At 39.9% G+C, this 16,637-nt stretch overlaps 1 protein-coding gene across 1 annotated transcript; it reads left to right on the forward strand.

Annotated features, from left to right (window-relative positions):
- Positions 1-16,637, forward strand: ece1 (endothelin converting enzyme 1; the record flags this gene model as incomplete). Its single annotated transcript, XM_083892867.1, has 18 exons — positions 1-129; positions 1,946-2,084; positions 4,925-5,137; positions 5,256-5,380; positions 5,462-5,608; positions 6,049-6,114; positions 6,418-6,606; positions 7,125-7,267; positions 7,372-7,486; positions 11,133-11,243; positions 11,536-11,634; positions 13,258-13,335; positions 13,415-13,518; positions 13,784-13,894; positions 13,974-14,041; positions 14,123-14,313; positions 14,809-14,904; positions 15,748-16,637. The coding sequence occupies 18 exons, from the start codon at positions 1-3 to the stop codon at positions 15,922-15,924; spliced, it is 2,301 nt and encodes a 766-aa protein (XP_083748993.1). The 3' UTR covers positions 15,925-16,637.

Raw genomic sequence — 16,637 nt, forward strand, 5'->3', positions numbered from 1 at the left:
ATGGAAGCACTGAGGGAGTCTTTTCTCCATTTGACTTTTCAGATGTCGTCATACAAAAGAGCCACGCTGGACGAGGAAGATCTGGTGGACTCCACCGGTGATGACATCTACCCGTCGTCGCCCATGCAGGTAAGCCCGCAGACGCGTTGTACTGAAAATAAACAAATGTCAGCGCTGTGTCATCACGCAGCGACAAAGGTTAAAATGTAAAAGCTTTCAATCAAGCGCTATATCAAAAAAATCTTCCTTGAAAAGTTTTAGCTGAGGCATAAATGTATGATGCAGCAGTGTTATAGGTTTAATAGGCTGCAGTGTAATGCTGCCGATATGATGTACAACCCTCTCTTCAATCTCCCGCGGCTCAGTGACAGCATTTTTTTCCCTGAGTTTCAACTAGGTTTCATAATATGTTACATGTGCCAAACAGATGCTGCAGGTTACAACTGTGAGTTATGACGAGCAGACAGCAGCCCGAATGTTTTCCTCCTCCACTGTTAACGCAGAACACGCCGACATCAAGTCGCTCTCGCTGCCTGGGAGAAGGCATTTTAATGATTTAATTTGGCACAATTAATATTGGCTCCAACACATTATTACAGCTAATTAACTGTCTCTATGAAACATTTGCCCCTGCAGTATCTATGATACAACAGTGTTCGCTTGTTGGGTGTTTGGTTGTTAAATTTCGATCATTTAAACAAGAAAATGAGGTGACACTTTAATGCAGATCAAGAGCATTCATTCTAGCAAATCAGATTCTGATTTTGAAATAATAGTAAAACTATAATAGGCATGCTGACATTACCTAAAAAACCCAAAATGTATTAAACTAAAACCAGCATTATCGTACTTAAAGACATTAGTAATCGTAACACGTTAGTTGCACCTTATTAATTCTGCTGTGGCTGCTGAAGTTCATAAAGGAACTCTCACACTCAATCAAGTCATCACATAAACTATCACACTACTATTAAATCCCTCGCATCTTAAATCTGTTTTTATCACTTATGTTGACGAATGATTTGTCCCATATAATTTCCTCAGATTGTAGATATTGTATTCATTACTAGTTTAAGCTGTTACCTCATGGTTTTAAAAATCTGAACTGAACCGTTTTCTCTTAGTGTGTTTTCAAATCTCCACTAAAGGATTAAATGGCATCAAGGGTAGTTTCCTCTATTTCTGAATCAAAGCAGGTTCCTCTGGAACAAACATACCGGAGGAGCCCGGGCAGAGAGCTTGAGGTCAAGACTTGATAAAATTATTCTGCCTTTGTGTTTTTTGGCTTCATAAAAGCTGTAAAAGTACAGATGGAGAAAAAAAGGTACAGGCTTGGCAGCTGGATTCTCTCAAGTACACATAGAGCATGCGATCATCTAAGCTAGTGTGTATCTTATATGAACGCACTTCAGTATTTTTAATTTAAACACCACATTTATATAATGTAACGTTTAAGGTCCAGAATCTGGCATTTATTTGCAGCAGGTATTCACAAAGATTTGTTCGTGGTCCCTTGGAATCATCTCTGTAGGAAATGCGTTAATAACAATAGCCACTTAAACAGGTCAGGGAGTGGTGTATCCCTTTACCACAATGGGCCATTTTTGCAGGATTTTGTCTTGCAGTAAGTAGTGACCTTGGTTAACTTCCTCAACCTTTTACACCAGATATGTTACAAGTAGGATTATTGTGTCTTTTTCCCAATCTGGAGCAGGAGGATGGAACTCTTTATGACTGCATGTTAAACTAGAAGAGAGGGAACAATAGAGGAATGCTTTCTGTGTGGGAGCTTTGAAATCAAATCTGTCATCAGATCCCTAAGTAGCTGTTTGTCTCTTTAAAATTTTCCAGTCAGATGAGGCCTGTTTGCTTAACCCTTTCAAACATGTCATGTTTAACATAGTGGATTAAATCAAGAACTTTTCCTTCCGTCTGTCCGTCGCAGGTGACTTTGCTGCACAGCCGAGGTCCCTCATGTTGTCCCGACAGGACACAAAGAGAGAAGAGGGTGCTGTTCTTGGTGTGTGTTGTGTCTCTGGGCCTGCTCATATCACTCATCACGACCGGTGTCTTCTATAAACAGAGTGAGTTTATGTTTCAGGCTTCATAATTACGCTGGAAAACACACATGTGGAATGGCTGAGCAGGTTCCTCTGGATCAAACCTCTGTCTTTCCGATTTATTCAAAGCTTTTTTATTTTAATGTTAAGTGTATAATATGACTAGAAAAGCACTTGGAGAGCGCAGACCTCTGCCAGCTCAGCAGACCCCCCCCCCCCCACGGATCATGCCCAAAATGTAATCACTTGTTCCTGGTATCATTGCGGACATTTCCTGAAAATTTCATCCGAAGCCGTCCATAGCTTTTCGAGTTATGTTGCTAACAGTCAGACAGAAAAACAAACAAACTCTGGCAAAAAAAAACATATACCTCACGGTGCATTAAACATGCAAACACAGAAGCAGAAGGGTTTAAAGAGGTGCTTTAGGTAGGTGGTTTGGCTTTCTTAATGAGTGTCAGATGAGAGGTGTGAATCCTGTCCCATACAGGATGTGTAAAGTAAATATGAAGTGATACCACCTACTAGTTTGTCAACTGCCGTTTGAAGCCTTGAGTTTTGCAGCTTGGCCAGCGCCATTTTAGCTTTTTTTGGAACGAAAGGATACCTTATTTGGATGAGATAATGGAGCTGATGTGTGGATCTTACTTGGTTATTGTTCTTTAAATGGGACCATAATTTACATGCTTGCTGTATTGAAGAATACCTACATTGTTCACACTTCTGTAGTTTTTTTGTCATGTCTTTGAACTACAGACAAACGAAAGAATATCTCCCCCTTTTTTAATGTGTTGGATTATAATCTGGCAAGTGAACTGCTCTTACAGGCTCTGTAGTTGTAGAGTATAATCTGTCACTATATGATGTTTAGATGAATAATTCTTGAAAGGATGATCTTGGTCTTTGCCCCTGTTTCCAGTCTTTGTGCTGAAAGAAGTAACTGGAGGCTCTGCCTTCGTACATGAACATGTAGTCTGAGATTACTGTTGATTTAATCCAACTCGCAGAGACAGGTAATAAGCATCTTGCATCTTTATGCCTGGTCATACTTTCCCCCTTTCAATGTCCCTTGTCATGGATGCAGTCCCAATTATAGTATAAAATGAGGGTTTTCATTAGTCTAGTCGAATATTTGATATATAGTAATGATACAGACCCATCTTATTTCACATGTAGACTGAATAAGTTTTAAATAAATCACAGATTTGCCTTTGTGCGTAATCCTCAAAAATGTTGAAGAAAAACTTCCACAAGGCAGAAAGAAGTGGGATCATTAAGAGTATTAATATATATGGAGACATGTAGAGCAAATTATTCAATATATAATAACATTTAGAATGTTTTAGTCTTTGACAACTGTTGTTTTGGGGGACTGTCACCAGTTATTTAAGCATCCAACTATGTAATATAATGTACGAGGCTTTTAGAACATTGCTGTGGCGTTTAATGCACTGCAGGCAGTTAATGTTTTCTTTAAAATACCAAAGCCACACCTTCATCCAAGGCGTCTGAAAACACATTTAATTTCTCCCCTGAGCTTGTTCATTATGGAAAAAAAGGCTCGAGGATTCACAATCAACCGTTCCGCTTCCTCAAGTTCGCCACGGGAAATGTAATGCCGCTTCCTCCCATTCAGAGCCGCATGTCACATCACACCACTTTGAACAATTAAAAGGGACAAGGATGAACTCTCCTCAGGGTAATAACCTCATTACTGCTCGGAACTTCTGCCTCCATCTGCGTCGCTGTCCTTGTCTTACGCCCTTGTATGGGCAGATGATGGCGAGAGTCTAAAATAATTGAGTCATGTAAGTAAGGTGAGCTGTTCCATGGAGTCTCTCTGTGACTCTGTGAGCACTTATGCTTCTTTAAACACGGAGACATTTCTAAATCTTATGTGTTTAGATTTTAAAAAGTAACACAGACCAGACAGAAACCTGCTGCCATTTCCTCTCAGGCTTCTCAGGCTCATACAAAATTTCGGTTATTTTTGGAAGCACAAACACAAGCCAGGGATCAGTTATCATTCCTTTATGAACCCACAAATTAACTGATTGACCTAAACTCTAGTCCTGATGAAGTCGTCCAAGCTTCTTGCTCTGCTCTTGATCTGGTTATCCAAAATTAGCCTCATGTGTGCAAGGGTTCTCTCCAGGTTCCTCCCAGAGTCCAAAACCATGCAGATTGTGGATTAGGACACTCTAAATTGTGAGTGACTGGTTGTTCATCTCTGTATTTTGGCCCTGTAATGGACGGGGAGGTAACCTGTCCAGTGTGTTTCCTGCCTTTCACCGCATGTCAGTGAGCTGGGATTGGCTTCTGCTCCTCCTGTGACCTTTAAGGCGATAAAACTGTGAATGAAAATGACAGTCCAGAAATACGCATTTCCATGTCTTTAAACTTTAAAGTTTAAAGATTAAACTTTAGAGTGTTGCAAACAGACAAAAGTGCACTATATTCAACACAATATATGATATTAGTGGTTTTAGATTAGATTAGATTTCTGTATTATGGCTACAACTACTGAATATTTTCATAATTGCTTAATATGTCGATTATAGTTGTTTGTTCCATAGAATGTCAAAAAAAAATTCCAAAACCTTTGTGTTTTTTAATTTTTTTTTGCAAAAATATTCCGTTTTAATGACTTAATTTGTTACATGGAGCAAAGGAACCAGAAAACGATTTACTTTTAAGAAGCAGAACAATCAGAGAGGTTGTTTTTATTATTAAACAAAAGAAAATCACTTAAACTAATCTATTAATAATTGATTAACTGAATAATCGTTGCGGGCCTCGTTCATGCAGAAATGTGTTAGACGAAAGTATCTTTAAAATTCTCTTTTCTCTCCGATCTCCTGCAGCTCATCCCGGCTTGTGCCTAACAGAGCCATGCATTACTGTGGCCAGTGCAGTAATGGGAGCCTTGGACCGATCAGTAGACCCCTGTCATGACTTTTATAGCTTTGCCTGTGGGGGCTGGGTGAAGAAGAACCCCATTCCTGATGGAAAATCCCGCTGGGGGCCTTTCACTCGCCTCTGGGAGCACAACATGAACGCAATGAAGCGATTATTAGGTGAGTGTCAGTGTCCGACATGGGTTAATTGACATTTTCTCCATCATTTTTCCCAGTGGTGGAGAAATGGCTTGTATTGACTTGGCATTCAATCTCTCCTGTATCTTTACTGCAATAGAAAACACGACCAAGAAAGGTTTGAGTAAGGCAGAGGAAAAGGCTCAGCGATATTATCAGGCCTGCATGAACGAAACCAAGATTGAGGAATTGGGAGCTAAACCACTCCAGGAGCTGATCAGCCAGGTATGCTTATTCCCAAAGCTGTCAGACATAACAAAGACAAATATATTTCCTTGAATGTCTTCTAAAACCCGTCTGTCTTAGATAGGAGGATGGGCTCTCACTGGACCCTGGGACAAGGACAATTTCCAGGAAGTTTTGCGAACGGTGTCGACGAATTATCACACGTCGCCTTTCTTCACTGTGTTCGTCAGCACTGATTCCAAAAACTCCAACAGTAACATCATCCAGGTGGGAGTTGTTAGAGGCATGTTTATATAGACCTTTTAACAGGCTTTACTAGACTTCATAAAAGTCCTAATTGATTCATGGCTTGACAGTTACACTGATTGGCTATAACCCTGATTCTTGTGTGTGGGTATGTGTATAACTGTGGCCTGCACAACACATACAGATAATTCAAAAGGATTTGAATCATTGATTGTTTTTTTCATGAGGAAAAATTCTGTGGCACCTGTGTCCTACCTAGGGATAGGGTTTATGTTGTTGATACCATTGGTCTGAGATTGATTCCTTTGTTGATTTCCTGAGATTAACACATGGTAAATAAACGCCTTTATTTGTGATTTGTGGTATTTGAGGCTGCAGTCACATGAACGATGCCTTAGGCTGTTTGTAAATACTGAAATAAAGGCTAAATAAAAGTAATCATGTGTTTCCTTTGATTCCAGTTGGATCAGTCCAGCCTGGGACTACCTTCACGGGATTACTACCTCAACAAGACAGCAAATGAAAAGGTAAATTAGAGCTAATTATGTCCAACTTTACAACAGCTTTAACAGAAGTTATGCTCTGGCTCTTTCAGATCTGCAGTTTTCCATAATGAGAATATATCTGAACGCTCATTGTTCATTTGGAGAGGGTCGGGAAAAATAAATATTTTAGCTTTAGGCTGAACAGAAACTCTGCATAGTTTCACATATTTGCATAGTTTAGGATTACTCTTCCTAATTTAGTTTTATTATAGCCTCACAAACTGCTTGTTTTTACAACTCTGCTCCCCCCCTCACTGTCCTTTCTACCATGTGTGTGTGCTGCAGTATCTCACGGCATACCTCAGCTTCCTCACGGAGCTGGGGGTTCTTCTCGGTGGCTCAAAGGAAACGTCTCAGACACTGATGGAGGAGATCATGGACTTTGAAACCAGTCTGGCCAACATCACAGTCCCACAAGATGAGAGACGGGATGAAGAGCTCATCTACAATAAGATGGAGGCCAAGGACCTGGCAGTGAGTGTTTCCCAGTCTGATTTGTATCTGCTTAAACGGTTAAAGGACAAGTGTGTAGAATTTAGTGGCATCTAGTGGCTGCATGTTTGCAACCAGCTGAACATCTCTCGCTTATGGGCGGCTTTGACTTTGAGGGTTTGTGGGTTTGATCCCCAGCTCCATTTGTCTACATGTCGATGTGTCTCTGGTTAAGACACTTAAACACAAAGTTGCTCCTGATGGCTTTGCTGGCAAGTGCATCTTAGAAACTACAGAAGCCTTCAGGTACCATTTTAAATACTCCAAAAGCCCTTTGTTTGATTTGTCTGTTCTTCGCTACAGTACAAATAGAATCCACTTGCCTCAGTCTCAGGTTATATTAACAAACAGATATATGTTTATGAATATTTCTCTTGATCGATCTTTCTCTGTTCTGCACACAGGACCATTGCGTATTAGAAAACTCTTATAAATTTGTGGTAAGATGTTTTTTTCCCCACATCATTTGTCCGTATGTGTGTGTTTTGTCTTTGCCTCAGACTCTGGCTCCTGCAGTAAACTGGATGCCGTACCTCACAGAATTGTTTGCTCCCGTGCCGCTCAATGACTCGGAGCCAGTGGTTGTTTATGCCAAGGAATACCTAGGCAAAGTCTCTGAGCTCATAACTAAAACGAATAAAAGGTCAGACAATTCAGACGCTGGATTTTGCTGCGTTAAGTGTTTGTAAAATGGAAGAGAGCAACAAATTTGGAAAAACTAATTCTCATCTCGTATTTTTGTTGCAGCCTTCTCAACAACTACATGATAATGAAAGTAGTGAGGAAGATGGTGTCTGTTTTGGACCAAAGGTTCCAGGATGCTGAGCAGCGCTTTTTGGAGGTCATGTATGGAATCAAAAAGGTAAGAGATTTTAGATTGTTTTCATATAATCATCACTATAATCCAACATGACACAGATGGAAAAGATTAAAAATTGGGAAAAAAGCAATTCGCTAAATGCCTGCCAGATTCTCACCCAGATGATGTATAACTGGCATGTTTGTAAACTCAGTGACAGGATGTCAGCTGCAGAGATACTTTCCAGATTTGTTTTAGACCCAGATTGACAGTTACGTACACGTTTACTTGAATTGTTACGAAGCAAATCACTGGGAAAAGTCCTCTTGACCCCGGTGTATGTGGGATTTTAGAGGAAGGCCGTGGAAATGGCCCAGAGCCAAACAGCTGATTTTTAAACAGCTTTTTACTTGAACTCTTGTTTTTGTGAGTGATAATCGGCAGAGGAATCATTTTTAGTCAGCACAGAGAGCGAGAAAGCGGAAATGTGTCACTGAAAGCACCGATTCCTTTTTCCTCACTGGGACAACATTCAGTCAGTGCTTTATATACACTTCCGTTAAAAAGTTTGGGGTCATGTTTACAACTTTTTTTTGTGTTTTCCATTAAAAGTCACACTTTTATTCATCAAAAGAGTTGTCAAGACATTGACAGCTGTGCTAACACAATTCCACAAGGGTTTTCAAGGGTTTTCTAATCATCCAATAGCCTTCTAACGTGATTAACAAACACAATGTACCATTAGATCACTGGAGAGATGGTTGCTGGAAATGGGCCTCTATACACCTATGTACATATTCCATTAAAAACCAGACGTTTGCAGCTAGAATAGTTGTTTACCACATTAACAATGTATAGAGTGTATTTCTGATTAATTTAATGGTATATTCATTGGAAAAAAAGTGACCCCAAACTTTTGAACTTATGTAAAACTCATGTACTTCATTGGCGTTTTAAAGAGAGATTGCTTAAAACCGATATATTTCTGCGAGAGAAACATGACTTTTTCTTCGACCATAATATGTGTAACCAGGTTTCAGACAAGGTGATATTTTATGTGCAGGACTAAGCCCTAAGTAGCTTCAAAGAATGCAGGGGATCGATTTGAGTCAACCACTACTTTGAAAAGCAACCAAATCTCAACTGTAACTAAAGCAACAACAAAATAATCAATAACAAAAAATGTTGAACTGAAAAGTCAGACACTTGTTTCCCAGTGAGGACAAACTGTGGTTTCAGACTTTGTCCTCTTGTTGTGACTCAACATGGCCCAGCTAAAAATGTAAATATTTGCATGGCGTAAGTGTCTTTGACCTGTGGCATCAAAAGTTTACACTTGATTTCTTTTTTTAATAGCAGCGTAGTCTTTCTCAGAAAAATGACCTGGTTTCTTCTTACATCCACTGACCTCACTGTTTTGGATTTAGTCATAGAAACAATTGCTTTATGTTTGGACTAAGAGATGAAATATTAGACTGGATTGAATTATCATTCAGCTCAGAGGCCGGGATCTGTGCGACGGATGTCTTATGTTCTCAGTCAACCAAACCAAAGCATTCTCAGCTCCAGGACATCATTAAAGCTTTAGATATCTGAAGACGTTCATTAATTAAAACATGTATTTGCTTCTCACTGAGGGGGAGAAAAAAAAGATTTCTGACTCCTCCAGTGATTACAGCTCTTATCTGAGCAAGATCCTGTTTCCTCTGCCTTGTTTTCCACTAAGGTCAAGCTGTAATAACAAGCCTGAAACGTTCTGTGTGTCTTTTTGTGTGTCTGTTTTCTGTGAGTAACGTCTCATTTTCCATCTGTGCCTTGTGTGCCCGAGTGGATTTTACAACTTTGCTTTGTCAGAATCCTCTTCATTTCCTCAGGCCCGACCTTGGTCTTTTTTATCTAAGTATACATGCAGCTCAATTTGTCCTTGTCCTTCCTTTCACCTGATAATGGCTTTGCCACATAAGGACATTTTCTTTTACACACGGTCGGTAAACTACCAGGTTGAATGAATTTGACAGACAAAAAAACAACAGAGCTGGTGGTGCCTGAAACTTTTGCACACTATATCTGTATATCCACATTAATAGCAACTCAAAGTGCTTTTCTTCTTTTGTTTGGTCTTTGACTATCAGTGTTTCAATAATAGCTCATGAATACGTTTAACAGCCACTTACAGATGAGTATGTATCTCTTTTTCCCTCTGAAAATACTCCTTTTCCATCACTCAGTTTGTTTGTTGTGGTTGGCCCAAGAGTTCACATGTGGTTTGTCCTATTGTTGCCATTTTATCTCCAAAAAAACACTAGTCATTCCCTCTGAGGAAACACTGTGTCAGTCAGCCCGCAGAGGGATAACAGGTCAGCTTTCCTTCAGCAAGCAAAGGCCACAGAGGTTGTGGATTTCTCAAGCTCACATGTATTTTCTTTATTTTGTGTTTGTTTCCATTGTCTTTCTCGCTGTTCAACCTCATTGGACATACACTGGGAAGTTAAAGTTAATATTTTATGTATTCTTAAAAAAATCACAAAAGCCAGTGATAACAAAAATAAATAATCATAATAATAATCAGTAAGCAAAAAACCTTAGTACAGCTAAAACGGACACATACCTCCCGATCCCTGTTTATATCATAGCTAAAAATAACAACAAAACCAACCCCAAACTAAACCTAACCCAACGCTGGCTCCTACACCGCTGATATAATTTGCTATCCGTTAATTTGCTATCCGTTTATTTCCTGCTACTACAGGAATACAGCCAACCAAGTGTGTGCTGCCATTTTTACTTCTCATATAAGGAGAAATCCTTGTCCTCTATGGCCCAAAATCAAGAATTGACTGACGAGAGTATTCTCAACTGCACACAATGTTGTATTTTAATTTCTTAATTTCTATATGTTTTTAAGTTTCATTTTATTTTGAAAGTATAGTGAATTACACTACCGTTCTAAAGTTTGGGGTCACTTATACATTTATTTTGTGTGTTTTCCATTGAAACTCACACTTATTTTTTTAACCATCAAAAGAGTTGCAAAATGAATTTAAAATATAGTCAAGACATTGACAAGATTAGAAGTAATGATTTGTATTAATAATAATAATTTTGCCCTTCAAAACCTGTTTTCTGCCGTGCTAACATCTTTGCACAAGGGTTTTCTAATCATCCAATAGCCTTCTAACGCGATTAGCAAACACAGTGAACCATTAGAACACTGAGAGAGATGGTTGCTAGAAATGGGCCTCTATACACCTATGTACATATTCCATTAAAAACCAGACGTTTGCAGCTAGAATAGTCGTGTACCACATTAACAATGTATAGAGTGTATTTCTGATTCATTTAATTTCAATAATTAATTGAAAAAAATGAGTTTTTCCTTCAAAAATAAGGACTTTTCTAAGTGACTCCAAACTTTTGAACGGTAGTGTATATGCAGAGAGATTTATTGTAACTACAATGTCCTCTACCTACTTTTGGTGTATGTGTGTATATATGTGAGCTACAGTGTCATTGCTTTAACACCACAGTTTCCCCTTTGGAGTAAATATTTACCTGTAAAAACATTCTGTTTTCTCTTCTTACACATGTAGTCCACATCTCACTGTAACAAGTACCGTCATGTCCACGAAACAACATTCCAATTGATGATATCTAATGGTGTAAGAGAACATGAGGATGTGTAAATGTCTCGTGTGTATTATTTTTGCAGAGCTGCACTCCGCGCTGGAAGCTGTGTGTCAGCGACACCGACAGCGCCCTGGGCTTTGCTCTCGGAGCCCTGTTTGTCAAAGCCACGTTCGCTGAAGACAACAAAGCCAAAGTAAATTGTGTACAAAGTCCCTTCGCAGCACAATTGCTTCTCCTGCTATGTGAAATGATTCTGACTCGTGTGTGTGTGTGTGTGTGTGTGTGTGTGTGTGTGTGTGTGTGTGTGTGTGTGTGTGTGTGTGTGTGTGTGTGTGTGTGTGTGTGTGTGTGTGTGTGTGTGTGTGTGTGTGTGTGTGTGTGTGTGTGTGTGTGTGTGTGTGTGTGTGTGTGTGTGTGTGTGTGTGTGTGTGTGTGTGTGTGTGTGTGTGTGTGTGTGTGTGTGTCTTCCTTCTCCTGCGCTCCAGGTTGAGGATATGGTCACAGAAATTAAATGGGCGTTTCAGGAGAGCCTGAAGCATGTGAGCTGGATGGACTCTGAAACAAAAAGAGCTGCAATAGAGAAGGTGTGCATTTGTGTCCGTGGAAGTTGAGGTAGAAGGTACCGGCTTAATAATGTCTGTAAACCATATTATTTCACAAGGAAAGCAACAAACTCAGGCCAGCTGACCTACTGACACCATGGACCTGCTTCAAAATGTATGCCTCTTCACAATTGAATGAGTAAAACAAAGGAAAAGAAGTGGTTGGTTAGCCTTTAATTCCATAGACCTTTTCCAATGAGGGATTTAAGTTTTTCCTCCTGAAAAAGTACATCTTGACGCATGTTTTCAAAAATGACAGCCAAAGTAAATGTAACAGTGACATTTTGATGTTTGGCATCATCAGTTTCCATATGCACACAGCAGTAGGCAGTGGATGAAGTCAATCCCTCCATGTGTGAAAGTGCAATGGCCAGGAAGAACCACAAATATCCTGCAAGACTATCCTGAGTGCTCATATCCAGACTTTCTGTAAATATTACCAGAAGATGCAACCCAGCAGACACAGACACATCCAGAGAGCCGATACTCACCCAGCTCAGCAGCCAACAACTGAGCAAATATCTCCAGCAATTGAAAGAAGGCAACCGATGAGCACTGATTAGCCCAGACAGACCACTTACAGCCACCAGGTGGAAAATAACCAGTATGTGGACCTAAATGGCCAAAATGGAGGAGAGAAGAGCCTCAGGCAACAGAAAGAATTCCTGAGAACTGCTAATCCCGCCTCCTCTCTTCTGTGCCAGTTAAGCCCACATCCCGACCCCGAGCTCACACAGAGAATCTCTCAACCACACCCCTGACCCCCGTAGACTTTTCCAGAGTAGCTGTGGGAAACACAGAAGTCCAACCTGCTAGTGAGGCTGAACTCACCCCCCAAGACTCCCTAGGCTGTCCCTAAGGGTTTGAGTTAAATATTCACTGTCCACACAGGCCCTTCCTGCAGACACAGACCAGGAAGTCACTGTAGGGGGGCAGAGAGAGTCTGTTTACAGAGTCAAGGGGTGTGATCTATATGACCTTTTACCCTGTACAGACATTATTGTCGAAATTGCAATGGTATAAAATTAAGCTGTATGTTATGTAGGCCATCTGAGCCAAGATTGATACTTTACCCTTCATGATTTCAGAAAGAGTCATTCTTATATTATTTAAGCTGTCATTCATGCATTCTTTTTATTTTTATTCTATGGTTCACATACCTTTTTTATTATTATTTTAAAGCAATTTTACACTTATACAGTGGGTAGTATGTTCAATTTCTGCCATTCTTCTTCTTCTACCCCCTAAACCTTACACACTGCGATTCATTTGCAATGTTGTTTTCAAAAGTCGCAATACAAATATGTTCCTCAAATTATTCAGCCCTATCAGACACACTGACATAAATATGGAGTCCACCCAGAACCCTCCTACCACTTATATTTGCATATTATTGTATATTAATTTTCAGCGCTGACAATTTGCTGCTTAATTTTTTTGCAATATTGTTTAATACATGCATCGTATAAATATAAAGCGTAGCTTGTTTTGAATTTGTACCTCTGAAATAAGATCATGTTACCTACAGGTGGAATACAGCACTGCCACCTGGTGTAAAAATGTTTTTTTGACACTTTTTTCCCCCCGATTGTCACTTTCCAACAGGCAGACGCAATTTACAACATGGTTGGATATCCGGACTTCATCATGAACGCCACGAAGCTGGACAAAGTCTTCAACGACGTAGGTAAAACACAGAGCCGCGCTCTCACGCTGCCCTTAAAAAAAAAAAACACTGAACTCCTCCTCTCCTCTGTTTCAGTTTGAGGTGGTGTCAGAGCTCTACTTCCAGAACGTCATGCAGTACTACAACTTCTCTGCCAGAGTGACGGCAGACCAGCTGAGGAAAACCCCCAACAGAAACCAGTGAGTCGTTTTTGCCTCTTCTGCCAGAAAGAAGGTCGCATTATACTGACTCAGCGGAACAATGCTTCCATCCACAAATAATGTTCCCAGGCAACTACCTTGTCTCTGCTGTACTGATCATTGTCTCTCATTAGGCTGTGGGGGAGGGGGCAGACCAGGGCCCCATGCCTTCCTAGCTGATGTGTAGTCAGCCTGGCACAGCAGATGGAATTGATATTCTGGATTTGGCGTCTGTGTCATGCAATTTCCTTGTTTGTTTTTTCAGGTGGAGCATGACCCCACAAACTGTGAATGCATATTATAACCCCACCAAGAATGAGATTGTTCTGCCAGCAGGAATCCTTCAGGCTCCATTCTACAGTCAGTCTACGTCCAGGTAAATCTCCTTCATTCAAGTTTTCTAAATCAGACTAGATGGATTTTATCAGAATTCAAAAAAAAGTGTTTTATTCCAGAGCTCTGAACTTTGGTGGAATCGGTGTGGTCATGGGACATGAGCTGACGCATGCTTTCGATGACCAAGGTACGTTTTGTATTTCATACATTTCAGAGGATGATAACTGAAATTAGATTACAGCTAAATTTCAATTATTCACTCAAACAGGGAGGGAATTTGACAAGGATGGAATCCTGCGTCCCTGGTGGAAGAACTCTTCTGTGGAGGCCTTCAAAAAGCAGACTCAGTGCATGGTGGAGCAGTATGGAAACTACACGATAAACAAGGAGCCTCTGAACGGGAGACAAACCCTGGGAGAGAACATTGCTGACAACGGCGGACTTAAAGCTGCCTACAAGGTCTGGTGGCAGGGAAAGTTTCTTACCGTCACAATAATTGCTGCTGCAGTAAAGCATTGGGATCATAATGGAAAACATTACCTCCGTTTTACCCAAGACACCTCTGTCAGATTGCATGTTTACGAGGTCATAAACTTTCACATAGGTCTCAGGTGAATCCCCTGCTCTACTTTATTTGCTGAGGCTGTTGTTTGTTGTGTCAATTTATCTGTGTTGGAAAAAGCAGGTTGTCTGGGTCGCAGTGAAGCCTGGAAATGGCAACAGGTGCTTATGAGTGGCCTTGTCAGCCTCTGGTTTCTTATTCACGTGAACACATTCTTTCCATGTAATCAAAGGTCACAGTCTATGAAGCAGATGAGAAAATCGTATGGAAGTCAAAGCGGCCCACATTAAATGAAGGGAAAACTATAGAGGACCTAAAGTGGGTTTTATGTTTTCTATGGTCTGTTTTCGGAGTGAACATGTGTAACATGATCAATCTGTTTTTTTGGAAAGGCTTATGAGAACTGGATCAAGAAGAATGGTGAGGAGGCCACACTACCTGCACTGGGATTGACAAACCACCAGCTGTTTTTCGTAGGATTTGCCCAGGTTTGCATCAGTCACACTATATTTATTTATTAGTATTTATTTATTTATTTATTTATTCATTAATTAATTCTGTAACTAATTGTCAATATTCTTATTCCACTCCTGTTTTTATACCTGGGCTTTGAGTCCCCTCCAGCTTTAAACATGAACATGTTTAACTTTGTACCATATCCTCAATTAGTATTTCACTTCCCTGCCCAAAAAAAAGTCTACAAAGGTCTACGAAAATAAAAATTGTGTTTATTTTGTTTATTCATTACGAGTTCACTTACTCTACAAGTTGCACACTGGACTGTAATTGCTCTAAAACAGCAACAAAATTTAATTCAGTCATGTGTACACATCATCTTTGGGATTTAAAGGATGTCATTCTTCTTCTTTGCATCATAAGCTTCCACTTTAAAATGTGAAATGGACGCTGTTTTGTTCATTTGGGCGGCCGTAGCAACATGGTGGCAGTGCCTTTGCTGAAGACCTATTCTAAGGCTATGAAAACCAAAATGATTTTTATTTTTGAAACCATTATTCACTAATACAGACATACTTATAGGTAGTATATTAGATTTCTGCAGATAGACCCTCCTAAATATTCCACACCATTCATCATGGTGAAGTTCAAATATCACAGTCAGAAGACAAGACGCTTATTTTTCATTACAGGGTGAGATTTAAGTTAAGGAACAGGATAAATATGCTTTGTATTAGACAGATGGTGAACTTGAAATGAATAACCCATTTAAACACTTGGAGATATACAATTACAAGCAATGAAAATAAATCAGGTTAGTCTATTTTATTTGAAATACCATGGTGTAAGTTGTTTCTGTTTGCTTATGTTTGCAGGTATGGTGTTCTGTCAGGACACCGGAGAGTTCACACGAGGGCATAGTCACAGATCCTCACAGTCCATCAAGATTTCGAGTCATCGGCCCAGTCTCCAATTCACAGGAGTTCTCAAAGCACTTTGGCTGCAAAGCGGACGCTCCCATGAACCCGAAGCACAAGTGTGAGCTTTGGTGATACCTCTTTTGTTTTTGTTTTTTTTGCTGACATTTAACAGCAAATGAAATTGACATTGGGGCAGGGGGAAAATAGATATTCAATAGCTACATACTGAAAACGTCTCTCCGGACAGGAGATATTTGAGAGCCACTGAGAAACTTCTGAAACTTGTGGCGTCTTTTGCCACTTAATGCTCGTCGGGCTCCTTACCAGGACAAAAATGTGCCTGCTCTACATGGAGGATTGAATCTCCAGAGCTTCTCTTCCAGGACTGTTGGTTGGGCAAAATGACTTTTCCCAAACTCTGAAATTAGATAAAGCTATGAATGCGCTTTTAGAACACTGGAAACCTGATAGTTACAAAATAATGGGAGAACCACTGTCATACAGCAATTTATCACATTGTGATGAATGAGCAAGGTGATGTTTCTTTCTTATGCAACTCTTCACTGTGCTTGGATCTGCTCTGATTTATGTTTACTGAATTTTATTTATGGTCACATTTTTTTTTAATATTGAAGTGAAATGGAATAATGGAAGTGAATTTTAAATGGAAGTGAAATGGAAATTCTGGTTCACACATGGACAGTTTTTAAGAATTGGTATACACATTATTTTAACAAATCCGCATCTTTAAATCAATGCAATATTTCATTCACAGTTTGTGTGCAATCCTGTCAAAGTTGCATTTTATTATTGTAATTCAAAACTTGGACACAACTCTTTTTATG

This window comes from Microchirus variegatus, assembly GCF_963457635.1.
Source record: "Microchirus variegatus genome assembly, chromosome: 7".
Lineage (NCBI taxonomy): Eukaryota > Metazoa > Chordata > Actinopteri > Pleuronectiformes > Soleidae > Microchirus > Microchirus variegatus.